We start from the raw sequence: 27,160 nt of genomic DNA, 5'->3' as shown, positions 1-27,160 counted from the left end.
AGCATGAGTCTCTTTATCTCAGGGTTGTGGGTTTGACTCCCATGATGGGCAAAAGATTCCTAGCATTCTGGCTGAAGATGATGGGAGCTGGGAGTCCAACACCATCCACAGCACTACAGGTTCCCCACTGCTGGTTTAGAGGAAGGTAGGTAAATTGGTTTCTATCCCAAACCCAGAGAAATAATGGCATCAGGGCATACACAAAGCCTAGGCCGCCACAACAGGCAGACTGAGAACGACGGAAGCTCTGTTTTAGTAAACAAAGGTGGGCATCTAAACCTTAACATATATGTTAATGGACTATGGAGAAGTATTCACCGGAAACATATAATTGTCTCTAAGTGTTTGTTTTGAAGAGCGCTGCATGCAGAGTTCATATGCATCATGCAAATGTGGCTTCCATCCATTTATTGTTTATTCAGAGTCATCAGAAAGACATGTATTACATAAATAAGCAACATGGGTTTCTATTTCCAACATCCGGCATATCTGAACAAGACACAGCGCTCTCCTCCTGGACAAATGTTCGAGAGATGTATTGCAATTTGATCTTGGAATGCTGCTATATCGACTTCTGAACTCAAGGCAGGGGGGAGCGCGCGCGACGGGACAGCCACGAGAGGATAACGCAAAGCAGCATCTGGCAAGACCTTTTCCTTCATCTTCCCATTTCACGGAGCAACAAAGGTCCAGAGATCTGCATACCCACCTTGGGAGTTTCTGGCTGAGGGCCTCGTTTCTTTCAAGGAGGGATTGTAAACAGCAAAAACGAAAAAAGCCTAGCAACTAGTCCTCATTAAGGTGGCAGCAGCTGCCCTTACTGCCAGCTGCCCAATTTAACAAGAAAACGTGAAGCACAGGAAAGAATACCTACCAAAAAAACCCCACAACACCATTACAATGTGGTGCTGGGTTTTTAAACGACAGGATGAGTTACTGCTCAGATCGTTTCCATTGGGTCAAGTTCAAGTGGGGAAACTGGGCAGGAGTGCAAGGGTTAAGCGCTGCCCTGTTCCCCGCTAGTCCCCTGCCACTGCTGGTCCCTCTGCCCAAGGCTGTAGCCTCAATCACATCAACAGTGAAAAACAGGGGCGCTGATGCTGCAATCGCTGTGGCCCGTTTCCCCACGACCATGTTTCAGACCTTTGTGCCGTAGATCAAGCTTCAGGAGGTTGCAAAAGGAAGACTGGTATCTTTGGGAGTTTAAAGCTAGGGCTGCAAGCCCAGACTGCCTGTGTAACAGTGCTTTTCTGAATGCGTATATATATAAAAATAGTCACCTTAAAATTAGATGTAATAAAATTTCCCTATCATAATTTGCATTTCCCCATCCCCACCCCACATATTTTACGAGCCTGTGCACTTTGGTGCCACGTGTCCTTTTGTCTCCGGGGTCAACCAAACAGCCCAACCCAGCCTGACTACAAAATTGCTCCTAATCCTAGCCTTGTTTTGTGTTTTCTACATACAAAGTTGCCCTGAGACATTCACAGCAAACGCTGTGGCTTAATAGAAGGGCTCGTCTAACAGAGCCTCTGCTTTTCACTCGTCCTCCGGGGGGTTCGGCAAACCTCAGTTGATCCTAAGCTCTTACCCGTTTTAAGGGGCAACAGTGCAGAAAGCAGATGTTCGGTGAATTAATTTATCGTACCGAAGGTCAGTGGGGGTACTGCGGAGGCAGAGGCTATGGTTTCAGAGGAGTGTGAAAGAAAATGCTTTAAAAAAAATGAAATGCCTTGCATAGCGTATCATATAGGGAAAACACTCAATCACGCTGAAGAGCTACTGTCCCACCCGCAAGTTCCGTGTGCAATGAGAACATTCCAACAGCATGATGCGCTCTTGTGGGAAAGCCAAGCCAGCTGGCCCCAGTTCTCTTAGCGGCATTGGCGGGTCACCATCTTGACCATTTTCAGCGCCATATCTCCTTGGTCAGCTGGTACCTGTTAAGGAGAGGAACGTGATCTTTACTCTTTTTCCATTATTACGTTTTTATTCCACCTTTTCTCCAGAGAGCTCTTACACAAACACACTTCTTCCTGTCTCCATTTAATCCTTGCATCAGCAGCGTGAGGTAGGTTAGGCTGAGAGAAGATAGGCTTCACGGCTGAGAGGGGATTTGAACCCTAGTCTCCTAGGTCCAAGCACAGTGGTACCTCGGAAGTCGTCGGAATCCGTTCCGGAAGTCCGTTTGACTTCCAAAATGTTCTGAAACCAAGGCATGGCTTCTGATTTGCAGGAAGCTCCTGCAGCCAATCGGAAGCCACGTCGGATGTTCGGGTTCCAAAGAACATTCACAAACTGGAACACTCACTTCCGGGTTTGTGGTGTTCAGGAGCCAAAAAGTTCAACTTCCAAGGCGTTTGGGAACCAAGGTACGACTGTAATAGCCTTTTATAATGTGGCTGGGGTTTTTTTTGGGTTGTTTTTATTTTTATTTTATCTTGTGAACCACCCTGAGACCTGTGGGTATAGGGCGGTCTACAAACTATTATTATAATAATAATTCAGGACTCTAACTATCACATCATGTTGGCATGCGTCGACTGCTATTAACTATTTTATTATTTGTCTGTCACTATGCCTTTTTAATGTTTTTATTATGGATGTTCTGTAACATGTTTCTAATGTTGTACACTGCCCCAGGATCTTTTGATAAAGAGTGGTATGAAAACTGAATAAATAATAAATAATGATAGAAGCAGCTAGAGAGAATGTCACAGGTAGCCACAGCTAATGATGTGCCATTTAGAAAAGAAGGGGGGGGCAAACCACAGCTATAATATTGTTCATCTCAGGATTTGTTATCATTTAAAGATAGTTATCCAGTGATGCCAGTGTAAGGCTCCCCTCCCCTCCACACACAGTATTTTTTGGCGTAGGTAGAGAACTGTAACAGAAATCTGAGGCCTACTGATTTTAAGCGCAACCCAGCAAAACCTTTAACTTTGTAGAGATGATGGGATCAAAAAATTCCCAAGAAACAAAGGCCAGTGCAATCTCATCATATCACTATCATCTAATGAAAGGCCTCGACTTATGGGAGCCTGCCATCTTGAATAAATTATCCAGTCATCATTGTGCCTGCTCCACGCTTCCACACTGTAAGAAACAGAACTCCAGCGACCACTGTGACATCAAGAGATTTGTCTCTTGCTGGCAGTTGGTGATTTCAGGATTTTCCCTAACTACCTACAGGGTTTAGTCATTTTGACATGGCCCCTTAAGGACAAAGCAGTTGTGTTCGCTTCCCTTTCCCTTTCATCCTTTGTAGTTCTTATTCAGGCCCAGGCAGGTACCAGAAGTATAAAGGGCCCCTGGACGGTTAAGTCCAGTCAAAAGCGATTATGGGGTTGCGGCCCTCATCTCGCTTTCAGGCCGAGGGAACCGACGTTTGTCCACAGACAGCTTTCCGGGTCATGTGGCCAGCATGACTAAACCACTTCTTGAGCAACGGGACACCGTGACGGAAACCAGAGCACATGGAAATGCTGTTTACCTTCCTGCTGCAGCCATACCTATTTATCTACTTGCACTGGTGTGCTTTCGAACTGCTAGGTTGGCAGGAGCTGGGATTGAGCAACGGGAGCTCACCCCGCCGCAGGGATTCGAACCGCCGACTTTCTGATTGGCAAGCCCAAGAGGCTCAGTGGTTTAGACCACAGCGCCACCTGCATACCAGAAGTAGCCTAGCCTTGGCTTGATGATAAACAGCCCCCAACCCTATTTCAAGTCCCTTTTTGTGGAACTGTTATGACTATAAGCCTGGTCACATATAACCTATTGGTTTTTATGTATTTCTCTCAAACACACAGGCCTGAAGAAAGATACTTTGCAGCTTGAAAGCTTCTAGCAGTATTTTATAAAACCAGTTGGACCAATAAAAGGTTTCAACTCAATTGTTCCGTGTTCCTTGTTCTGTGAAATATTAAGACAGCTATTATAATTATTTCCTTTGGCACCTTGCACGGGAGCATAAGTGAAGATTCTCCATACGGTGCTAAATCCCTGCTCTCCGAGTCATTGCACCCAAAAATGATGTACTGCGACTGCCAGCAACGTAACTCCTTGAAAAGACTGCAACAGGAGCATCCAATTTAAAGCAATCAAGTCTTCTTTATATTCCATTTTGTTTCTTTCCCAAGGCATACGAGTTAACTTACCATGTGCCCAGCTTTCAGAATCCAGAAAAAGTCCAGGTTTTCATAGGACTTATGGAAAGCGGCCGTCGCTGTGGATTCTGAGCCTACATATAAAGGCTTCCATCTTTGCGCAGTAAACTTTTTCAGCATGGGCCACTTCAGTTTCCGCAGCCACGCTTCCTGGCCTAAAGAGATAATTGAGGGGGGGAGAGAAAACACTCATGTAAGAGAGAGGTGTCCTGTTTTGCCAGACATCGCACTCCACAAAAAAAATGGTGAAGGTAGCGGGAAATGTCCTTATTGGGTTTTGCTATCTGTTTTAGAAGACCCTGGAATACCACACTTTCCCCCCAGCCCTGCAATAATCAATATACAGTGGTACCTCTGGTTACGTACTTAATTCGTTCTGGAGGTCTGTTCTTAACCTGAAACTGTTCTTAACCCGAAGCACCGCTTTAGCTAATGGGGCCTCCCGCTGCTGCTGTGCTGCCGCTGCCCGATTTCTGTTCTCATCCTGAAGCAAAGTTCTTAACCCGAGGTACTATTTCTGGGTCGGCGGAGTCCGTAACCTGAAGCGTATATAACCTGAGGTACCACTGTAATCAATTTAAAGGAACAAAAAAGAGCTCTGCTGCCCATAGGAAGCCTGAAAGGGGGTAAAGTTAAAGGACCCCTGGACGGTTAAGTCCAGTCAAAGGCGACTATGGGGTTGTGGCGCTCATCACGCTTTCAGGTCGAGGGAGCCGAGTTTGCCTATGCATGGCATAGAAACTTATTTTTCATTTAACCCTGCGGCATACATCTTTGCTCATCCCTTAGTACAGGTATAGGCAAACTCAGCCCTTCAGATGTTTTGGGACTACAACTCCCATCATCCCTAGCTATCAGGACCAGTGGTCAGGGATGATGGGAATTGTAGTCTCAAAACATCTGGCGGGCCGAGTTTGCCTATGCCTGGTCTTGACAATGGGTGGATCTACACACAGGCAGGGGGGACCACTATAAATAAGTCAGAAATTAGATTATAACAAAAAATAAATAAATAACCCCTATGGAAAAGGGCATATAAAAAATTCCTGCTCTCTGGCGCCATCTGGTGCTGCATGTTTATAGCACATACAAATCACTGTTTGTTTCCTAATGTAGCTGAGTCCAATATCTTAGGAAGGCAAGCCGGAATTGTTAAGAAACTGTAGTTTGGGATTGGACATTACAAACTGCATTCTCCTCTTCGTGGCTGTACTGGGTGAGAGAGGACAGAGCACTCGTGCAGGAAACACTATCGATTGGCGTAGTGATCAGGTGGGGTTGCTATGAGGAATTATAACAAATATAGAGTAAGCCATCTGTGTCAGCAATGAAAGCATTGCGTTGACTGGGTTTAAACTATTTTGATATAATTCTTGATCAATCCACACCTCTGCATCCCTGTTCCATTTCTCTTTCTTGACCAGTCACGTACACTGCCAGTTGCTTCGCCAGGCAGGCATCCTGGGTCATCAAAGACAGTGGGCAGCTTCTTTGAAGTAGCCTTTTTGACATGTTAATCCCAGGATGTTAATCTTAGGGCCAGGAAACAGATCTCACATGAAGGTGATAATGATCGCTGTCCTCCTGGCCATCCTTCTTATCATGTATATTGCTTGTTTATCACCTCCGGGGTTGCCAAATGCTCTGCTTTGTAGGTCTGTTTTGTTTACCCCAGAAATATGTGTGCTTAATTAGTTTTGGTACTTTAACTTTTCCCCACGTGGGGCTTGTTGAAATGCCCAGAAGAAATCTGATTGGTTCTTATGAACACTCTGTAAAAAGTTCTTTTGTGAATAAAACGACCTGGGCCAGGGGCTGGAGACAGACAGACACTATTATACGCACCCTTCCCAGAGTCTTGCTGGTTCAAGCCTCTCTGTGTATTCCTATTAATCAGAGTTCAATCCTTCCTTTACTTTGTGAACGCCTCAGATTGGCACTGAATCCAAGCCAGAATGAGGAACCAAGGGGAGGAATATTGAAATAGAGTGACTCGACTGACAACAGGATGAGACGTTACAAAAAGGTGGGTTGCCAACTGCCCGAGGAGAACCATGACACTATCAGGGAATCATTTAAGACATTTATAAGCAACTGGCGTGTGCACACCAAATATGCCTGTGACTTCTATAGTCACCGCCTCTCGTCTCCACCCTGTCTTTCCTGATACTAACAATTATAGTCTCTGGAACCGCCTTCAAAATTCTTTTCTAAATTGGCTGCTGTGGATTCACCTCTTCCTGGCAGGTTGTTTGCATCTTAAATGCAAACCTGAGCCAGCAAGCTTGTTCCCAGTCAGGTGTCCACAAAGCATGTTGCCTTAGGTGTAAAGAGATAACAACATAAAAGTGGATATTTGAATACAGTGGATGCTCCGGTTGCGAATGTGATCCGTGCGGGATGCATGTTCACCACCCGCAGTGGCGCATCTGCGCACGCACGGGTTGCAATTCGGTACTTCTGCGCATGCGCAAAGCGCGATTTAGTGCTTCTGCACATGCGCGACCGCTGAAACCCAGAAGTAACCCATTCCGGTACTTGCAGGTTTCGGTGGTCCATAACCCGAGAAAACGCAACGTGAAGCGTCTGTAACCTGAGGTATGACTTTATAGGTTTTGTACATTTTGCAGAAGTTCTTGTTTTAGCCTAGGACAAGACAACCTGGTTATAATCCGAATATGTGGGCAGGCATTCAAGCATGCTTCCAGAAGCCTGAGTTCTCATGGCTACAAGTCAATCTATGTTCTCAGAGCACTGATTGTATTACCTTGTGATGAAATAGGCCCTGAAAGGCAGTCAGTTGTGCACATTATCAACTGCACACTGCAAGAACTCGGCCTGAATGGCTTATCAGCATTGCACATGTTTGCAGCTCCTCGTATGCTGGGTTGATAGACAGTTGCAGGAGGTGGGAGGAAGCAAATATTACCGTATTTTTTGCTCTATAAGACTCACTTTTTCCCTCCTAAAAAGTAAGGGGAAATGTGTGTGCGTCTTATGGAGTGAATGCAGGCTGCACAGCGATCCCTCTTGTTGTTCTGGCTTCTGAGATTCAGAATATTTTTTTTCTTGTTTACCTCCTCCCAAAACTAGGTGCGTCTTGTGGTCTGGTGCATCTTATAGAGCGAAAAATACGGTAAGTTTCTAGATCTTATAGCTTTGAAAACTTTGGAGTAACGACTGGTGAAGTCTCAGAATGGGGCACAGCAAGTATTCAAACTCCTAAGCAAGCAAGTTTAACACTTACACCAAGGTTTTCCAAACGTGGGTCTCCAGCTGTTTTTGGACTACAACTCCCTTCATCTCTACCTAGCAAGAGCAGTGGTCAGGGATGATGGGAATTGTAGTCTGAAAACAGTTTGGGAAATGCTGCTATATAGTATCATGACTGTGAGTAGCAAATGGGATTAAAAAATGCGACGCCTTGCCTATAACATCATCCTCCCTCTCTCTGCTGACCCCTGACCCTTGCGCCCCCAGAAATATCCTTACCTATGGTAGAAACGATGAGATCCAACTGCCCATTGTAGACAGTAACATTGACATTGGCTGCCAGCAAGTCGTCTACGATATCTATTACATTCTTCATGAAGTCTTCAGCCATATTCGCAAACACGTCTTTTGACTGGCCTGGAAGAATGATGACAAAAACATTAAGAGACAAGGGCAAGGAAAGGAAATATAATCAGTGTGGCTTTTCCACTCAAGGGGCCAGGCCCTGAGTTATCTGAGTCAGTATGATATACTGCTAAGGAGAAGTAGAACATTTTGTGCGTTGGAGAAGAAATCAGAACATCCAATGGCATGCACTTTCTTTAAGAAACAACAGTCGACCGCCTTCCATTTTTTCTGTGCAAATAAAACTGCGTATCAACTCCAACAATGAATTCGCATTTTTTTAAAAATAGAAGTGTGAATTTTAAAGTCTTTATGTATATACGCTCTTCTCATTAAACTGAGAAAAGTAATTGAGAAGAATATACTTCCACATGCTGTCTTAAAACTAAACAAGCCTGGCAAGACAGAGAGTTTTCCACCAAGATTCACAACTGCCATCAGGTCAGAATGTAATTTAGACTCAAAGACTTGCGTCCAACTAAGTACTACTCAGAGTAAACCCATTGACATCAATGCAGCTAAGTTATGTCCAATAATTTCAATGAGTCTACTCCAGGGGTCAGCAAACTTTCAGCAGGGGGCCAGTCAACCGTCCCTCAGACCTTGTGGGGGGCCGGACTATATTTTGAAAAGGAAAAAAAATGAACGAATTCCTATGCCCCACAAATAACCTAGAGATGCATTTTAAATAAAAGGACACATTCTACTCATGTAAAAACATGCTGATTCCCAGACCATCTGTGGGCCGGATTTAGAAGGCGATTGGGCCGGATCCGGCCCCCGGGCCTTAGTTTACCTACCCATGGTCTACAGTGGTACCTCAGGTTAAGTACTTAATTTGTTCCAGAGGTCTGTTCTTAACCTGAAACTGTTCTTAACCTGAAGCACCACTTTAGCTAATTGTGCCGCCGGAGCACAATTTCTGTTCTCATCCTGAAGCAAAGTTCTTAACCTGAAGCACTATTTCTGGGTTAGCGGAGTCTGTAACCTGAAGTGTATGTAACCTGAGGTACCATTGTACTCCAATTATGACTAAGATTAGATGCAACCCACAGGGTGGTAGTCCACTAAGGTTTACTCAGAGTAAGCCTACTTAAACTTAGGCATGTCCATTAAGTTTAACGGGTCTACTCTTGAGTAAAACTTAGTTGACCATCACCCATTGGTTGGGATCTTGAGTTTCCTTCTGCCCATGGAACACTCCAACTAGCAGAAAGGGGAGGCAACTTTAGTGGATACTTTCTTTCCCCCACTGCTCCCCACAAATCTGCTCTGGAGCACTGGGGACAAGTGGGGCTGTAGCAGGGCTGGATTTAGGTTTGATGAGGCTCTAAGCTACTGAAGATAATGGGGCCCTTTAATATAATTATAGTATTTCTATATAATACTATAGTAGCAAGTGAAGGTAAATAGGGAACTGTACTAGTAAATAATAATATAGGCCTACTAAATAATAAGGGACGCGGGTGGCACTGTGGGTTAAACCACAGAGCCTAGGACTTGCCGATCAGAAGGTCAGCCGTTCGAATCCCCGCGATGGGGTGAGCTCCCGTTGCTCGGTCCCTGCTCCTGCCAACCTAGCAGTTTGAAAACACGTCAAAGTGCAAGTAGATAAATAGGTACCACTCCAGCGGGAAGGTAAACAGCGTTTCCATGCGCTGCTCTGGTTCGCCAGAAGTGGCTTGGTCATGCTGGCCACATGACCCGGAAGCTGTATACCGGCTCCCTCGGCCAATAAAGCGAGATGAGCGCCGCAACCCCAGAGTCGGCCACGACTGGAGCTAATGGTCAGGGGTCCCTTTACCTTTACTAAATAATAAAGATGAATATTTTTCTAAAGTAATTTTATAATGGGATCAAAATGAACAAATTATGTATTACATGAAACCAATCAGTAGGCGTAAGACTTACACCCTATGCTGCCTGATCATCAGTCTATAAGCACTCTTTAATATTAGATAACAGGTACAACAGCTTGGCCGACATTCAACTGTGCTGCACTGCAGTCTGCCATGCATCCAGTCCAGGCAGACTGTAGGCACCCTATATATAGAAATGAGCAAACCAGTGATATTTTAGGGAGCAGGCTAGCAGGCAGGGCCCATGACTTACATCATAGGAGCCTACACAACACAAAAAACTTGTTGTGTATAGATTTTATTTGTTTTTTATCTTATATTTTGGAAATGTACATCCAGTTTTTTCCCCTTTAATTTTTTTGGGGGTGCCCCAAGAGAGCTATAGCTTGTTTAACTTATGCATAAATCTGGCACTGGGCTGCAGGGTAGGGGGCGCTTTTGATGGAAGCCACTTCTGCTCTTCGAACAGATGGGATCTTCCACTGGATTGCAATTTCTTTCTTTGCACAGTGGTACCTCTGGTTACCAACTTAATTCGTTCCGGAGGTCCGTTCTTAAGCTGAAACCATTCTTAACCTGAGGTACCACTTTAGCTAACGGGGCCTCCTGCTGCCGACACACAATTTCTGTTTTCATCCTGAGGTAAAGTTCTTAACCCGAGGTACTACTCCCGGGTTAGCGGAGTCTGTAACCTGAAGTGTTTGTAACCCGAGGTACCACTGTAGAAGGTAACTCAAGAATCCAGTTCAAAAAGTGGAAGAGTTATAGGGAAACAGACTGGAAATGCTCTATCACAGGCATAGGCAAACTCGGCCCTCCAGATGTTTTGAGACTACAACTCCCATCATCCCTGACCACTGTTAGCTAGGGATGATGGGAGTTGTAGTCCCAAAACATATAGAGGGCCGAGTTTGGCTATCCCTGCTCTATCAAAAGGACCACCCCCTCATTTTTCCAGAGATCAGAGTATACAAAATACCGCTTATGTTACTAGGAAATTTTCAGCTTTGTTCCAGAAGTTATGGCCCTACCTCCCCATTTGACATGGTCTGGAATTATTTTCAGCTTCTTCCTGATGGGCCCGTTCATCAAATCATTCAGCTTGTCCTTACTTTGATGTTGTACATGACGCTGGAAGAGTTTCACTTATGGAAAGAGAAAGGGAGAGAAATAGAGAAAGGCTTTCATTGGAGACTGCATGAGCCGGTTTATCTGGAAAGATGACGCATATTAATTATAGAGCCTAAATCCTCGCCCTTCAGTTGCAAGAACTGCAGGGCGATTTCTAGTAGGCCAAAAATTAAAAAACAAAACAAAACAAAAACAGCCTATAATAGCTTGGGGGGAATCAGGCAGCGTGAGACAGCAATAAAACATCCCATGAGTGGCAGCAGAATCAAAACTAATAGCTAAAAGACAAATTAAAAAGTCATGGCTTGGCACCAAGTCATGCAATTCGGTGCTAGGAAAGATTCCCCGGGAGAAATATTTCCTTTCCTTGGTCATATGACCTGTCTAGTCATATGATCCAGTGCAGCATCAAAGGCCATAAATGAGGCCTTGCGTGGAAAAACATGGAAATTCCCAAATCCTATGGCTGCCACCAAATGTGACGGTTGGAGGAAATGTGCCTGGGGCACAAAGGTATTTCTGGCAATGATAAACCTGCCCTCAAATAGGGCATTTCCCTCTGAACTTACACACAGGGACTGTTTCGCTTGCAACGGATGCAGTAGCTGTAGATGAAGTAGTATCCTGAGTCAGAATGTTATAGAAATTCACACCATTCGTGTACTAGAAAAGAAAATGGAGAATGCAGTGAGGAGAGCGAGAATGAGAGCTTCTCACCAGAAGACATCAGTACACCTCAGCTTTATACAGCTCTGGGTTTTCCCTCATGACAAGTCAAAATTCAGCTTTTCGGTGGGGGAGAATGAGCTTTTTAAGGAAGGCGATTGTCCAAAAAGTTGTTGAGGGTTTTTTTTTCTGACACACACTTCCTGGTTCTGTTTGCAAAAAACAACCAGGCCTATGGCAACCCTACCACAAGTCATGAGTTGAGTCTTATTTGCACCCAGTCATCAAACTGTCTCTGCTTCTTCAAAACTACTAAACCAGGGGTTGGCATCCTCTGTGGGCCAGACCGGTGCAGCGCGACACCGGAAATCGTGTCTGTGCATGCTCAGATGCCGAAAATCGCGCCTCTGCAGAAGCGATTTTCGGCATCTGGGCATGTGCAGAAGCAATTTCCGGCACCGTGGACGTAGGTAAAGGTAAAGGGACCCCTGACCATTAGGTCCAGTTGTGGCTGACTCTGGGGTTGTGGGGCTCATCTCGCTTTATTGGCCAAGGGAGCCGGCGTACAGCTTCCGGGTCATGTGGCCAGCATGACTAAGCCGCTTCTGGCGAACCAGAGCAGCGCACAGAAACGCCGTTTACCTTCCCGCCAGAGTGGTACCTATTTATCTACTTGCACTTGGACGTGCTTTTGAACTGCTAGGTTGGCAGGAGCAGGGACCGAGCAACGGGAGCTCACCCCGTCACAGGGATTCGAACCGTCGACCTTCTGATCGGCAAGTCCTAGGCTCTGTGGTTTAACCCACAGCACCACCCGCCTCCCTTATCGTGGACATGCACAGACGCAATTTCCGGCATCTAGGCATGCACAGAAGTGATTTCCGGAGCAACAGAAGAGAGTACCTGTGCCATGCTGCACTGGTTTAGCGCAGCGCGCGGGGACTCGCCAAGCAAGCTGCTCGGTTCGGGGGTGGCTCATGGGCCAGTTAAGCAACCCTCATAGGCCGCTTCCGGCCCACGGGCCTTAGGTTGTTGACCTCTGCCTAATCTGCTCACACAAACTCCTTACAAAGCTTACCTCCTCTATGGTATCTTCGGCCTTACTCCAAAGCAATGTAGCCAGCTTGAATTGCCTTTTATTCATAGCATCAAGGACCTTCTTGGCAGCCGTGGTCACTTGTTTTAAACCTTTATCGTCAAGGTAAGACTGCAGTGCAAAATAGGGAAAATGAACATACATGAAAATCGTATGACAGATGTGTTGACCACCCTGCCATATGCTGGGGACAAGGTCTCTATACTTTCAAGAAGACGGTCCTCTATTTGAAAGGCGTCCTCTGTTCAAAAGGATGTGTGGTCCAAGGATGGGTTAAAGATCAAGAACTATAAAAAAGAGACAGCAGGGACCTTGAAGTTGCTTATCAACACTTAGCACCCAGAGAAATAAATAATAATAATAATAATAATTTATTATTTATACCCCGCCCATCTGGCTGAGTTTCCCCAGCCACTCTGGGCGACTTCCAATCAAGGGTTAAAAACAATACAACATTAAATATTAAAAACTTCCCTAAACAGGGCTGCCATCAGATGTCTTTTAAAAAGAAGATAGCTGCTTATTTCCTTCACATCTGAAGGGAGGGCGTTCCACAGGGCGGGCGCCACTACCAAGAAGGCCCTCTGCCTGGTTCCCTGTAACCTCACTTCTTGCAGTGAGGGAACTGCCAGAAGGCCCTCGGTGCTGGACCTCAGTGTCCGGGCTGAATGATGGGGGTGGAGACGCTCCTTCAGGTATACAGGACCGAGGCCGTTTAGGGCTTTAAAGGTCAGCACCAACACTTTGAATTGTGCTCGGAAACATACTGGGAGCCAATGCAGATCTCTCAGTGTTATGTGGTCCCAGCTGGCACTCCCAGTCACAAGTCTAGCTGCCGCATTCTGGATTAATTGCAGAAAGGCCAGGTACACACCAAGTCATAGTTTTCTGCAATATGGTAGGGCATATTTTTTTAAATTTTTATCTATACACTTAAATTAGCGCATGTAATTCTTATGCAAGTCTGAATCCTCTTTTATTCGGTGATGCCTGAAGCTGTGTACATACCACATCTATAAAGCACCCCACACAAAAACAAGGTATCCTGGGAATTGCAGTTTACTCATCACAGAGTTTAACAAATGACAACCTGCAGGATTATTTGGGAGGGAGGGAGAATGTGCTTTAAATGTATGGTGTGTACACAGTATAAGGGGCCGCCCTAGCATCTGAGAGTACTGCAGCCCAAACAAGAGGGAGTGGCTTTTGCATTTCACATGAAAAATGACCAACTGGCTATGAAAATACAAGGATTCTGGGCTGGATGGGCCTTAGATCTGACGGTTCTCATGAAAAAGTAAAAAACAAACTGCAAAAAGCATGGACTGAGTAAACACTTACAGTGCTGTAAAGGTAAGGTCCCCAGGAAATCACAGAATCTAAAGGGTAAAAAAGAAAAATCATGATTTTCCATGACGCAATAGACTTCCTTAACAGCCAGCTAAATCCACTCCAGCTGAAAAAAATCCTTGATTACAAGGACGACAGGCGAGATGTTCTCAAGACTCCCATTAACATACCTAGAGGAGAAATCCACGAATCGCCAAGTGCTACACCCAGAAAATTGCACTTTATGGTCCCAGCTTGAACAGCCTTTGAAAAAGAAAAAAAAGTCAACAAGAGTTTGTGTAAAATGAGATCTACACCAATACAAACAATATGTAATATTTTGAGTAGGGCACCAGCAATTTGACAGTACCGCCTTCAAGAACACCTGGACCTATAAACAAGGCCTGTAGATTTTGGGTGCTGTTTCAGAGCAAACAGAGAGGCAGCCAGTATAGTCGTACCTCGGTTCTTGAACGGGATCTGTTCCCGAAGTCCGTTTGACTTCTGAAAACGTTTGAAAACCAAGGTGCGGCTTCCGATTGGCTGCAGGAGCTTCCTGCACTGAATGAGAACCTGCTGAACCCGCGTCGGATGTTTGGGTTCCAAAAAACGTTCGCAAACTGGAACACTCACTTCCAGGTTTGCGGCATTCAGGAGCCAAAACTTTCGAGTCACAAGGTGTTCGAGAACCAAGATACGACTGTTTTCCACAACTGATGGCAACGGTAGCTAGCACCCATGAGAAGAGTCATGTTGCTAAGGAAGAATCCAATCTCTTTAGCACAGAGATGGGAAGCCTGTCACCCTTCAGACTCCATCAGCCACAGCCAGCATGACCAATGGTCAGAGATGAGGGAAGCTGCAGCCCAGTGACCTCTGGAGGGCCACAGGTTATTGCCTCCCCCCTGCCCGCCCTCAGGGAAAGGTTTGATCCACATACCTTATGCAGTTCCAAAGCGACGCCAGCAGCCATTTTGCCTCCGTACGATTCTGAAAAGATGTAGAAAGGGACTTTCTACAAAAGAAATCCCATGAAAGCAGTTAAGGTTTTGAGCACCGTACATTCTATTCGCCTGCCCCTCGTCTCCAAACAGACAAAAATAAAAGTTTCGGTGTTTCCTTCCTCCCCAAACACACCGGAAATTGAACTATTCTGAGGAGCGAGGCCAGATTATAAAGTCTTCACTTCCATTTGCAATCATGAAGGGTAAATAAGACCACAGGATAGTGACCACATACATCACTGAACAACTCCGGTGTGGCCTAGAGTCAGGGATTATGGGAACTGTAGGGTCCCCCCTGAGGATTTGGTCACCAGATTTTTGCAACATTCTCTTTCCAAAGATAAAAACTCCTCCACTATAAAGTAAGTATACCAAATTGGATTGATGTGCATGAGATCTTATGCATTCCGGTTTTCTCTTCTGAAAAACCAAGGAGTAGAATATTATTTCATCTGACTCATCAAGAAGGAGCCCAGGGCACCTAGTTCCTCCATTTCATTCTCGTAACAACCCAGTGAGGTACGATGGGGCCAATAACTGTCAGCCTAAGGTCACCAAATGAGCTGAGCAGGGATTTGATTTCCTCAGACTTCCTCAAACACATTGCCCGATTTGAGGAAGCGGAGAATGTGAGGCAATAAGTGCAAAAGAGCAGGAAATAAACAAAGTGTTGAGACTCTCATGCTCCCATCCCTGTACTCTACAATGGCTTTGGAAACTCTCAAACCTTTCTGGAAAGTCATTCGGCCTAGTAACTTAAAAACACAAAACTGAGATTCTAAAATGGACGTATACTTCCCCTTTTCATCGAGCGTCATTTGCAGGGCGGGGAAATTCTCAACACAAGAGGGGCATTCAGATGTCATGATAAAACTATGGCTTATCGAGACAGGAATGAGCTCACATGCTCCTCCCATCTCTCCTGATTTCCGGTGTATTTCCTTTGATTCATCATAGTTCAGCATTCTGTCTGAACCCTAAACTGAGATTGATCCCAAGTATGGTTTGTTACAACAACCCACCATCATAACCCTTGGTTTAAAGACTTGCCAATTTTTCAGATTAATGGCAGTTTGGGGTCTGGAGGAACACTAAACTGTGGTTAATCAAACTGGAAGTAAAAATACTTCCAAATTCTACCATGTAACCAATGACCTCATGTCACACACATCACGGCAGGGATGGTGGGTGGAGATAATAGTGTCATAAGTAATCGCCATAATATGTACATTTGACTTCAAAATGGCAAATGTTGGACACTCGATTCTTTTCTTTTCTTTTTTAATAAAATTTTTATTAGATTTTCCACCGTGATACCACAAACCACAAAGCAAGATGATACACAAAAACAGAAAAAAAGAAAAAAGAAGGAGAAAAGGAAAAGGGGGGGGGAAGGGGAAACAATGAACAGATAAACAATAACAACAAACTTAATTCTTCACAAATCCAACCTTTTAAACATCTTGGTTGACTTCCTCAAATCTCTCCCTTCTGAGTTTCCTTGTAATTAAAAGTAACAGCTTTCCAATATCGTTATTAAACTAAAACAATTTCCAATTATAGTCCATCTTACTCACTTTTCTTAACACTCTAAATCCCATTTATTTAATTATAACTTAATTTAATCCTAGGCCTATTTGTTTATTTCAAGTAATTTCTAATTTTTTCTACTACATGGACACTCGATTCTAGGCTCGTGTGGCCATTCAATGGACTACTTGCCGCTCTAGCTGTAGAAGTAACATTTCCTACCTAATATTTAAAATTATTCCATCCTTATCTGGTCACTTGCCTGGAATTCGGGCTTAGACTTGAAGAATTCTCTGAGAACCACCATCAGGTCCGTGGAGACTGTGCAGAGATTTGTGGCGTACGCAAGCGTATCGTTCACATAGCTGAATCCAGTGCCAACAGGGTTATCGACAAACAGCAAGCTTGCTGTCTGCAGCTGCATCGCCAAAAGAAAACAGTAAGCCTTCTATATATACATCAGCAAAACACACAGAGAGAATTAGCAGTAGTGTGGCTAAAGATGACTTAACAACAGAGCAAAGCGTGGCTGTGCATTTGGTAAAGAAAAACCCTCCCCAAAGTTCTCACATTTCCCTTTTCCATCAGGTTCAGATGTTTGCAACAGATAGATTCAAACTGGGCAAAACAAGGAAAATAATTTTGATGCCCCGTAAGTGGACTGTTCCTCAGAGCCGTAGCTACTGGGTGTGTGTGTGGCTAGCCAGGTTTTTTTGGCCCAGGTGAAGCCTCCAGAGGGGTGCCATTGAGGCTCCCAGCCTGTGTGTGTGTGTGTGCGTGTGTGTGTGCGCGCGCGCATATGCGCACGCAAATGTGTGGGGTGTGTCAAACCAGGTCTTTGACCCGGGTGAAACAAAGCCCATTTTTGCCCCTGCTGTTCCAGGTTATTGTTTTTTGACTGCATTGTTTGAGGTTTTAGAAGATGGTGTGTAAATATATACACAAAGAAAGCCACAGTACAAACTCTAACGTACGCTTGCAAGTTTTGACTATCAGCATAAGCAGCAACAAGCCTTTGAGGCTAGCTAATCTTGTGAAACACACACACACACAACAACAACATTGACAATGACTTTTACCACCCACATAACATACAGAAATTAAGCAAGTGAGGCTTTTCCTGGAATTACAATTCCATTTTTCACTCAGGATGATGTTTCACCCACTGCATTTCTGCTTGTTGGGCTCGTTTAAAAGGATCAGGGCCAGTTAAAACTTCCATTGTTTGGCTTTTATCACATTTTTAAAATATAATTTTCATTATTACCGTTTCCAAAATCACATTCACATTCGAATATATATTTCCACCATTAATATCTTTCTTTATGATAAAACATTCAACAACTTCCCTTCCCCAATTCCTTTAATTTCCCCACCATTCCTGTACATTCTTACATGTCCTTTTGGTTTATTTTCTCCCTTTATTCTTCCTTTTTATATATTATACCATTGAGTTTACCTTAATCCTGCTAGCGTTTTCACTTGTTTACAGTTATTTTCCAAATAGTCTCCTTTTTATTGTTGCAAACCACGATGACACATTTCTGCGATATAGCAGTATTTAAATATTTTTACAAATAAATGAATAAATAAGATAAGTGCCAACTCTGGTTCCAAGCTGAAAACATGCAGGAAGGATCCTAAAGCTCACATATTGTATGGGCAAAGGAAAACAGAAACGGGAAACAGAAATTGCAATATAGTATGACCAACTGCAACGTGCAGAAATCATGATCTGGAAAAGCCATTTGTATTAAATTCCATGGGACACTCTTTTTCCTGCTTAATCTCATAATCATGTGAGCAAGCATGGTTAACTCCTTAGACAACAACGGGTGGGTAGGAAATGAATCTTCTAGTCACAAGCCATGATACATACCCAAGTTGTCTTTCTTGGCTTTAGATCACTATCTAAAGGGCCAATCTCTTCAAAGTTTCCGAATCCTGTTCCTGAAGCCCCCGGGCCACCCTGTGAAGCCACACAGATTAGGGGAAAAAGCAGAGAAAAACAGATTATAAACTTTTTATAGCCCTTCCCTTCTTTGTCACCACAAAATCCCTGTGAAGTAGGTCATCAGAGGTAGATGGTTTCTCCTATGGCTGAACATGGATTGCGTTTCCTCAGCAATCACTGCAAGATGTTAAACTACAACTCCCATCACCCCTGACCATTGGCTTTGCAGTCTGGCACTGATGGGAGTTGGAGTCCAACATCAGCCAGTAGGGCTGGGCGATATCTAGTTTTCAACATCGTGATGTTTCACCAGCCAAAACATCACAATATACTGATCTATAACAATGTCCTAGGAACTAGGTAAAAGGTAAAGGATTCCTGGACAGTTAAGTCCAGTCAAAGGCAACTATGGGGTTACAGCGCTCATCTCCACTCTCAGGAGTCAGTGTTTGTCCACAGACAGCTTTCCGGGTCATGTGGCCAGCATAACTAAACCGCTTCTGACGCAACAGAAAACCATGACGGAAACCAGAGCACATGGAAATGCCGTTTACATTTCTGCCGCAGAAATGTACCTACCGTATTTTTCGCTCCATAAGACGCACTTTTTTCCTCCTAAAAAGTAAGGGGACATATCTGTGCGTCTTATGGAGCGAATGTATGGTCAATCGCTGGCACCCTTTCTGGCCCCGCCCCCTTGCCCAGGCCTCCATTGTTGAATGTTCTGCAGACGGAGGCTGTTTGTTTCCCCAGCGACATGTGACTGGCTGATTAGATTATATGTCTGGAAACTGTAGAAACAACTCCCTTTCCTTTCCTAAAGAAGCTGCAGAACTGTGAGTTTAACCCTATAAAAACAGAATTTTTCCCTTTGCAAAGTAAGCTCAACAACTTTGAGCTGATCCTCAAAAAAATGGGCTTTCCCCCTTTCCTCCTCTAAAAACTAGGTGCGTTTTATGTTCAGGTGCATCTTATGGAGCGAAAAATGCGGTATTTATCTACTTGCACTGGTGTGCTTTCGAACTGCTAGGTTGGCAGGAGCTGGGAAAGAACAATGGGAGCTCACTCTGTCACGGGGAACCACCGACCTTCTGATCGGCCCAAGAGGCTCAGTGGTTTAGACCACAGCGCCACCCGCTGCTGACCGCTGCAGTAAACTGATAGCATAACCCTTCTGCAAATCACACGCCATATCCTGCCCGAACTTACCTGAAGCCACATGATCAGAGGGAGCTGCGTGAAATTCTTCGCAGGGCTGTCGGCATAGTACAGCCACCAGAACATGCTGGCGTTGGGCCTGACAGTGACATACCCCCATGCCTGCTTCGGTTCTTTTGGTTCCTCTAAATACACAGCTGAAAAGGAGGAGGAGAAAAAACACCGGTTGCTACACTTTATAGAAAGGTGGTGCATGCGCTTGACATAATAAATATGGACAGGAACCCTTTTGACTCCAATACAGTGGTACCTCGCATTAAGTACTTAATTCGTTCCGGAGGTCCATTCTTAATCTGAAATTGTTCTTAACCTGAAGCACCACTTTAGCTAATGGGGCCTCCTGCTGCCGCCGCACAGCTGGAGCACGATTTCTGTTCTTATCCTGAAGCAAAGTTCTTAACCTGAAGCACTATTTCTGGGTTAGCGGAGTCTGTAACCTGAAGCGTATGTAACCTGAAGCGTATGTAACCCGAGGTAAAGTAAAGGTACCCCTGCCCGTATAGGCCAGTCTTGACAGACACTAGGGTTGTGCGCCCATCTCACTTCCGGGTCACGTGGCCAGCGTGACATTGCTGCTCTGGCGAGCCAGAGCCGCACACAGAAACGCCGTTTACCTTCCCGCTAGTAAGCGGTCCCTATTTATCTACTTGCACCCGGGGGTGCTTTCGAACTACTAGGTTGGCAGGCGCTGGGACCGAACAACGGGAGCGCACCCGGCCGCGGGGATTCGAACCGCCGACCTTTCAATCGGCAAGCCCTAGGCGCTGAGGCTTTTACCCACAGTGCCACCCTTCATAACCCGAGGTACCACTGTACAAAAATCAACATTCAGCCTGTTTCAACACACAAAGCTGCTTCTTCCATCACGGTGTCAATGATTCTTGAGAAACTGCTACTTGTGCAATGGGTCAGGCTGGTATCGCACAGCGCAACTCGAATCAACAAAAGCAGTTGCATGCCAGATCGTCGCTGAAAAATTACTAGACACACCCTCGCAAAGGATTCTTAGGCAATTCAGACAAACCACAAGGCTGAGGTCAGAGTATCTGCAGAAGCCCAGGGGCCTACTCTTAGAGACGTTCAAGGCTACATTGCAAAAGGGTATTTGGTGTGATTTAAATCAGGCATAGGCAAACTCCAGCTCTCCAGATGTTTGGGACTACAATTCCCATCATCCCTGACCACTGGTCCTGTTAGCTAGGGATGATGGGAATTGTAGTCCCAAACATCTGGAGGGCCGGAGTTTGCCTATGCACTAATTTGGGTTGTATTCCGCACAGTGCTAAGGTGAACATTCACTGTAAGGATTTCTGCTTGCGCAACAGAACAATCTCCCACTCTCCTCCAAGCCACTTAAATATATTTGGGGGGTTCCTCTGGAGTAGATTTGGGGATGGTGCAGGGGACACACAGGGAAAGGAGAAGGGGGGCAAGTCCCATTGTGCATCAGTGCAAACAAACGTGACATGGATGGGCAGTCACCTCAGTTGGCACTGGACATTTCAAGAACATTGCCAGCAGAAGAGAGGGGCGGCAAAGGCAGCCCACAGCTCTTTCCGTAAAGTCTTGTGAACAGCTAGGATATTCTAGGCACAACCAATCAGGAAAAGGAGATAACTAATTGACCTTCACCCCCACAGCTGTGTACTTTACCATCTCGCTTGGATTATATCTCAGAATCTGTCACATTACTCAGAGGCACTGGGTGTTCTGTCCACACCCCGGGAAGCTATGTATTTTTCCTCTGGCATCCCAGAGCATTGTTACTCTGGGACAATACATAAATATATTTATGCATTCAGCTTTCTGAAATGAAAATGCATGTGAATAAGAGGTTGTGGTCTGGTTCACACATCCAGCAGAAATGAGGTGGCGAAATGACTTCTTACCACTTTGGACTTACTAAAGTGGTACCTCGGTTTTCGAACAGAATCCATTCCGGAAGACCGTTCAAGTTCTGAAACGTTCGAAAACCCAAAACTCAATAGCTGACAGCTAGGCCTCAGGATCTTGCACTCCGCGGAAGCCACGTGCCATGTTCAACTTCCAAGGCATGTTCGAAAACCGAAGCATTTACTTCCGTGTTTACGGCGTTCGAAAACCAAAATGTTCGTCAACAGAGACGTTCGTAAACTGAGGTACCACTGTACTTCGGACTGCATGTAGGGCATTTCTGAATACTCCACCTCTTAAGAACTCCCTAGAAGAAATCGAACACATCAGGGAGAAACCTTCTGTAGGTTATCTCCCTGCTGTTCTAGTTTTCTGCTTGCAGAGATCACGCACACAACATTCAGTAGTGCAGCTCTCCATTTGCAGTCAGAAGAGGCAGACCCATTTTACCATCTCGTCCTACTAGATGAGGCTTCCTCAACCTTGGCCCCCCCAGATGACTTGAGACTACAGTTCCCAGCATCCCCGACCACTGGTCCTGCTAGCTAGGGATCATGGGAGTTGTAGGCCAAAAACATCTGGAGGGCCCAGACAGAGGAAGCCATTACTGCATCAAGTGGCCTGGTGTGGAGCTGTTTCAGCAAACAGGAAGGGTTGTCACATTTCAGTCTCACCCCACTAACTGCAGCTTGATAAACACAGGCGTAGAAACCAGCTCCTAGGCAAGTTTTTGCCATGTAGGCTTCCAATAAAACCTTGATTGTCGCTCACTGCATTCCACCAATAGGATTCAGCCTTCCTCCAGAAACTGATGCCACAACAGTCAATGCAACTGCTCTGGGTGAGAGTAGCCTCCGCACCCATCTGTAGGTGTAAAGCTATGGTTGCGAATGGACTACTCCCAGAAAATGGTGCCACCTTTTTCTCACATGGCTGTTATGCATTCTTTCAGCAGAAATTCAGCCAGAGCCGGCCATCGCTCCATCTCTATGCTGGGAATCTAATCCCCTGTTGAATGCAGTTAATTGTTAAATCCAATAGGGCAGGTGGAGGTTTGACAAATTTAGTCCCAGAGAGTAAAATATGTAACCTGTGTGTGTTTCTGTGCCTTTTTATTTCCCTGTGTTCCATGGGATTTACTCCCATGAAGAATGCACAGGATGGTCACTTTGGAAACACAGGGCAAATCCTGCAAACACGCAGAACTTTCACACATACATTTATTTATGATTTATTGACCGATTTGTAGACTGCCTTTTAAGGGAACAGTTACCTTCCTATCACTGTAATCTGCAAGGATAATAACTAATTGCAAAGTATAAACATGTAACGAATAACGTGGAGTTAAAAACTGGATTGCTGCCCATAAAAATGAGCAGAAGTCATCAGTACAACTATGAACATGAATGAAGACTGTCACATTAAAAATGTCAAAGATGGGGAATGAATTCCGCAATCACAGGGCCACCACCAGAACACCCTTGCTCTGGTACCCATCACTCTAATGCAGGCTTCCTCAACCTCAGCCCTCCAGATGTTTTGAGACTACAATTCCCATCATCCCTGACCACTGGTCCTGCTAGCTAGGGATCATGGGAGTTGTAGGCCATAAACATCTGGAGGGACAAGGTTGAGGAAGCCTGCTCTAATGCCTTCTACTGTTGAGACATAGCCAATTTTTCAAGGACAACAGGAGTTAAAGGTCAAAATCTGGGGTGCCACAGTTCCCCACTCATGTGTTGGCTAATGTGCTGCAGCAGGGGGCATGATGAAAACTGCCTAGTGTGGATACTCAATGTGGTGCCCTGCACTTGCTTTTAGGCTCCAAGTTCCCACCATCTCTGAGCTCTGGCCGTATTAGCTGGGGCTGCTAGGAACTGGAGTCCCATAACATCTGACTGCCCCCCACAAAGACTACCCCTGCGATACTGAAAGCTACGGGGTTAGACTGCAAAAGAGGACATCGCCCATGCACTTTTAGTCGTGGTGCACGCAAGGGGATTTCAGCTCTTCTTTCCCTAACAGGCTGCATAAATACTACAATGTGATAAGTTTTGACCTCCTAAAATTCCTTTTCTTCCATTCAGACATTACAGGTTCCGGGGCCTCATCCTCTTTTTGCATCTGCACATGCAGAGACAAGGGCTGGGTGGGCAGAGAGGGTCAGGTGGAGGATAACCAACCCATCCGTTTAGGGGTTCCAGCCAACGTGTTTCACTACAGAGAGCTGCAGGGATCAGCATCTGAACCATTGCAGAGATCACTCGGCTTGGCTTGAAAGTAATCAAGGCCACCAGGCAGAAAGAGCTTCTGTGTAAAAGCAAACTCATTGTGCAATCCTATACCAAAGACTTATGTTAAGGAGGGCAGGACACGCAGCTGTTTTCCTCCTCTGTCTGGTTCTGTCTAGCACAAGGGTCGGCAAGGTTTATCTTGCCTGGCCGGATCGGTCCTGCGGTGATCCCTCCATGGGCTGGATCGCGTGCACCCGCGATTTTAGCACAGCACGCGAGCGGGCAACTTGGTTTGGGGGCGACTTATGGGCCAGTGAAACGACCTCCATGGGCCACTTTCGGCCCATGAGCCTTAGAAGAAGAGTTTGGATTTGATATCCCGCTTTATCACTACCCTAAGGACGCGGGTGGCGCTGTGGGTTAAACCACAGAGCCTAGGACTTGCCAATCAGAAGGTCGGCAGTTCGTGAGCTCCCATTGCTCGGTCCCTGCTCTTGCCAGCCTAGCAGTTCAAAAGCACGTCAAAGTGCAAGTAGATAAATAGGTACCGCTCCAGCGGGAAGGTAAACGGCATTTCCGTGCGCTGCTCTGGTTCGCCAGAAGCGGCTTAGTCATGCTGGCCACATGACCCGGAAACTATACGCCGGCTCCCTCGGCCAATAAAGCGAGATGAGCGCCGCAACCCCAGAGTCGGTCACGACTGGACCTAATGGTCAGGGGTCCCTTTACCTTTACCTTTTTAAGGAGTCTCAAAGCGGCTAACCTTCTCCTTTCCCTTCCTCCCCCACAACAAACACTCTGTGAGGTGAGTGGGGCTGAGAGACTTCAGAGAAGTGTGACTAGCCCAAGGTCACCCAGCAGCTGCATGTGGAGGAGCGGAGACTCGAACCCGGTTCACCAGATTACGAGTCTACAGCTCTTAATCACTACACCACACTGGCTGACGCCTGGTTGCTGACCCCTGGTCTAGCAGATTTGGAATGGAATGTCTCAACAGTTGTTTTAAATTACTTTCTTTTGACCCCAAGTGCTCAGAAAAATCTGTCAAAATCTCTACTTTTAGCTAAGTATTTTTATTTATTTTCTTGATGGTGGGGCAGCTGCTCCCACCTTTGGCTACACCTATGATCCTATAACCAGAAGCAAACCCCACTGAATCCGACAGGTATCACTCCCAGCATACAGGATTGCGACGGTGGGCAGGAGAATGCAAGCCAGAAGCAAATTCCTTAAGATATCAGCGTGGGCGTAGCGGGGCGGGGGGTGGGGAGTGCAGCTGCCCTCCCCCTAAATCAAGTAAGTAAATGAAAATGCTTAAGTAACTAATTTGCATTACAGATAATTCGGTTCTGCCTCCCCTAACAGAAATCCTGCCCTCCCCCCCAATAAAAATAAATCCTGGCTATGCCCATGGATACCAGTGAACCCTGCTTCCAAAGAGATGTAAGCAGCTGGGAAATAATAAGTAAGCGTGCATTTACAGTTCAGTTTAATTGCGAATAATAGCAACAAATATTCATACCCCAGCCGCTCAGGGCGGCTCCCAACAGAATATTAAAAACGCGATAAAACATCAACCATTAAAAACTTCCCTAAACATGGTTGCCTTCGGATGTCTTCTAAAAGTCAGATAGTGGTTTGTTTTCAATCGGGCACTTCCCCTCTAGTAAGAGCTTAAAACAACACACAGGAAAAGCCACGCACTCAGCTGTAGAGGTCAGTTCCCCTTCAAACTCACCTGAGCCCAAAGTGGCCAGAGAAAACAGCGCAATCGCGTGCGGCAGTTTCAGCAACATCTCTGCTCTTGCCCCGCGATTTCCGGGCTGGCGGTCATATGACTCTGTCTGCTTGTCAGCTGTTTGTGCGAGAGGGAAGTGCGCCTTTTTATTTAAGGGAGCCGGGCGGGCGGCAGAGCCGGGCAAGAGCCGCCCCCTTTCCGCCTCAGCCGGGGAAGTGCAGCCGAGGATTGATTTCCACTTGCCAGTTCCTGCAAGCTTTGCACGTTTGTGCCGTGGGTGGGGCGAGCGTTTTGACACTCTGCGGGAAGATGGATGCGGGACACTTCGTTTCGGCGCGAGCAAGTTTGCGCGGAGGAATGCCAGCAGCACGCTGTCAAACATGCAGGTGCTTAATTACGTCGGGAGCAATTTGGTTATGCAAATGAGAGAGCTGAAGATCTGCTGGGTTTCGCACCCGATCGTGCTGCAATACGCAGCTGGTTTTGCCTAATCCGTTTCGCTCCCTCGCTCTCTGTTTTTTTGTGTGGTTTTTTTGTATAATTTTCATTAAGTTTTTCAGTTTTACATTTTAGAATATTCATTTAAACCACCTTAAAATTATCAATGACTTCCATTCTTCTCTTTCCATGGTTCATTTTGCATGCCATAAATCCCTGCATGTTTTACATAAACTAAACCATTTGGTATTCCATTATTACATCCATCAAAACTTACCTACACAGTTGAATTTATCTTAATGCTGCCAGCATTTTAAAGTGCACACAGTGTTCACCCATATATTCAGTAAACATTTTCCAATCTCCTTTAAACGTATGTTCCTCTTGTTCTCTTATTCTTTATGTTAAGTCTGCAAGCTGTGCATATTCCATCAGTTTAAGTTGACATTCTTCTTTAGTTGAGACCTCACTTGTTTCCCATTTTTGGGCTAACAAAACATGGGCTGTAGTAGTAGCAACATACATAAATAGTCTTTTTTGACCCCTGGGAATTTCCATCTGGATTATCCCCAACTAAAAGGACTCTGGGGTTTTTTGGGAAAGTACTTTTAAACATTTTTTTCAATTCATTATAAATTATTTCCCAATATTCTTTTGCCCTTTTACAAGTCCACCAACCTTTGCTATCTGTTTTGATCCTCAAGAACCATTCAGTGTTTGAATCTGAAATAGTTCGGGCCATTGCTGACCCAGCCTGGTTAGAGCATGGTGCTGATAATGTCAAGGTTGCAGGTTCGATCCATGTGTGGGAAAGCTGCATATTCCTGCATTGCAGGTGGTTAGGCTAGAAGATGATCCTCATTCAACTCTACAATTCTATTATTCTGTTTTGCGGGCGTGTTATAAGTGTGGTTTGGCGCCCTGGCAGCATGAACACTTTCTTCTGGGTGTCAGCAAGCTCTCTGCTAGCCGTGGGAGAGCCGCGCGGCTAGCGGAGCGCTGCGCGAAGCCCGAAGCTTGGGGTGTGCTAAGCCCAGCACGCCCCAAGCTTCTGGGTGCCGGCAAGCTCTCCGCTAGTCGTGGGAGAGCTGCGTCTCCCACGGCTAGCGGATAGCTTCCTGAAGCCTGGAGAGCGAGAGGGGTCGGTGCGCACCGACCCCCCCTTGCTCTCCCGGCTTCAGCGAAAGCCTGCATTCGCCCCATAGGACGCACACACATTTCCCCTTCATTTCTGGAAGGGAAAAAGTGCGTCCTATAGGGTGAAAAATACGGTAGATAAA

General features: G+C 45.6%; 1 protein-coding gene across 1 annotated transcript; it reads right to left on the bottom strand.

Annotated features, from left to right (window-relative positions):
* Positions 1-393: 393 nt before the first annotated feature.
* On the bottom strand, positions 394-25,664 carry SCPEP1 (serine carboxypeptidase 1). The gene is made up of 13 exons (XM_053375169.1): positions 25,443-25,664; positions 19,569-19,714; positions 18,285-18,374; positions 16,664-16,823; positions 14,812-14,882; positions 14,063-14,135; positions 13,884-13,921; positions 12,525-12,653; positions 11,350-11,443; positions 10,681-10,794; positions 7,665-7,802; positions 4,164-4,327; positions 394-1,943 (listed from the first exon to the last, which is right to left on the bottom strand). Exons 1-13 carry the CDS (start codon positions 25,498-25,500, stop codon positions 1,878-1,880), a joined length of 1,341 nt encoding a protein of 446 aa, XP_053231144.1. The 5' UTR covers positions 25,501-25,664; the 3' UTR covers positions 394-1,877.
* Between the last annotated feature and the right edge of the window lie 1,496 nt (positions 25,665-27,160).

Source organism: Podarcis raffonei, chromosome 2, assembly GCF_027172205.1.
Source record: "Podarcis raffonei isolate rPodRaf1 chromosome 2, rPodRaf1.pri, whole genome shotgun sequence".
NCBI lineage: Eukaryota > Metazoa > Chordata > Lepidosauria > Squamata > Lacertidae > Podarcis > Podarcis raffonei.
Note: the sequence above shows the minus strand (reverse complement) of the source record. Positions and strands in the feature narration are given on the sequence as shown.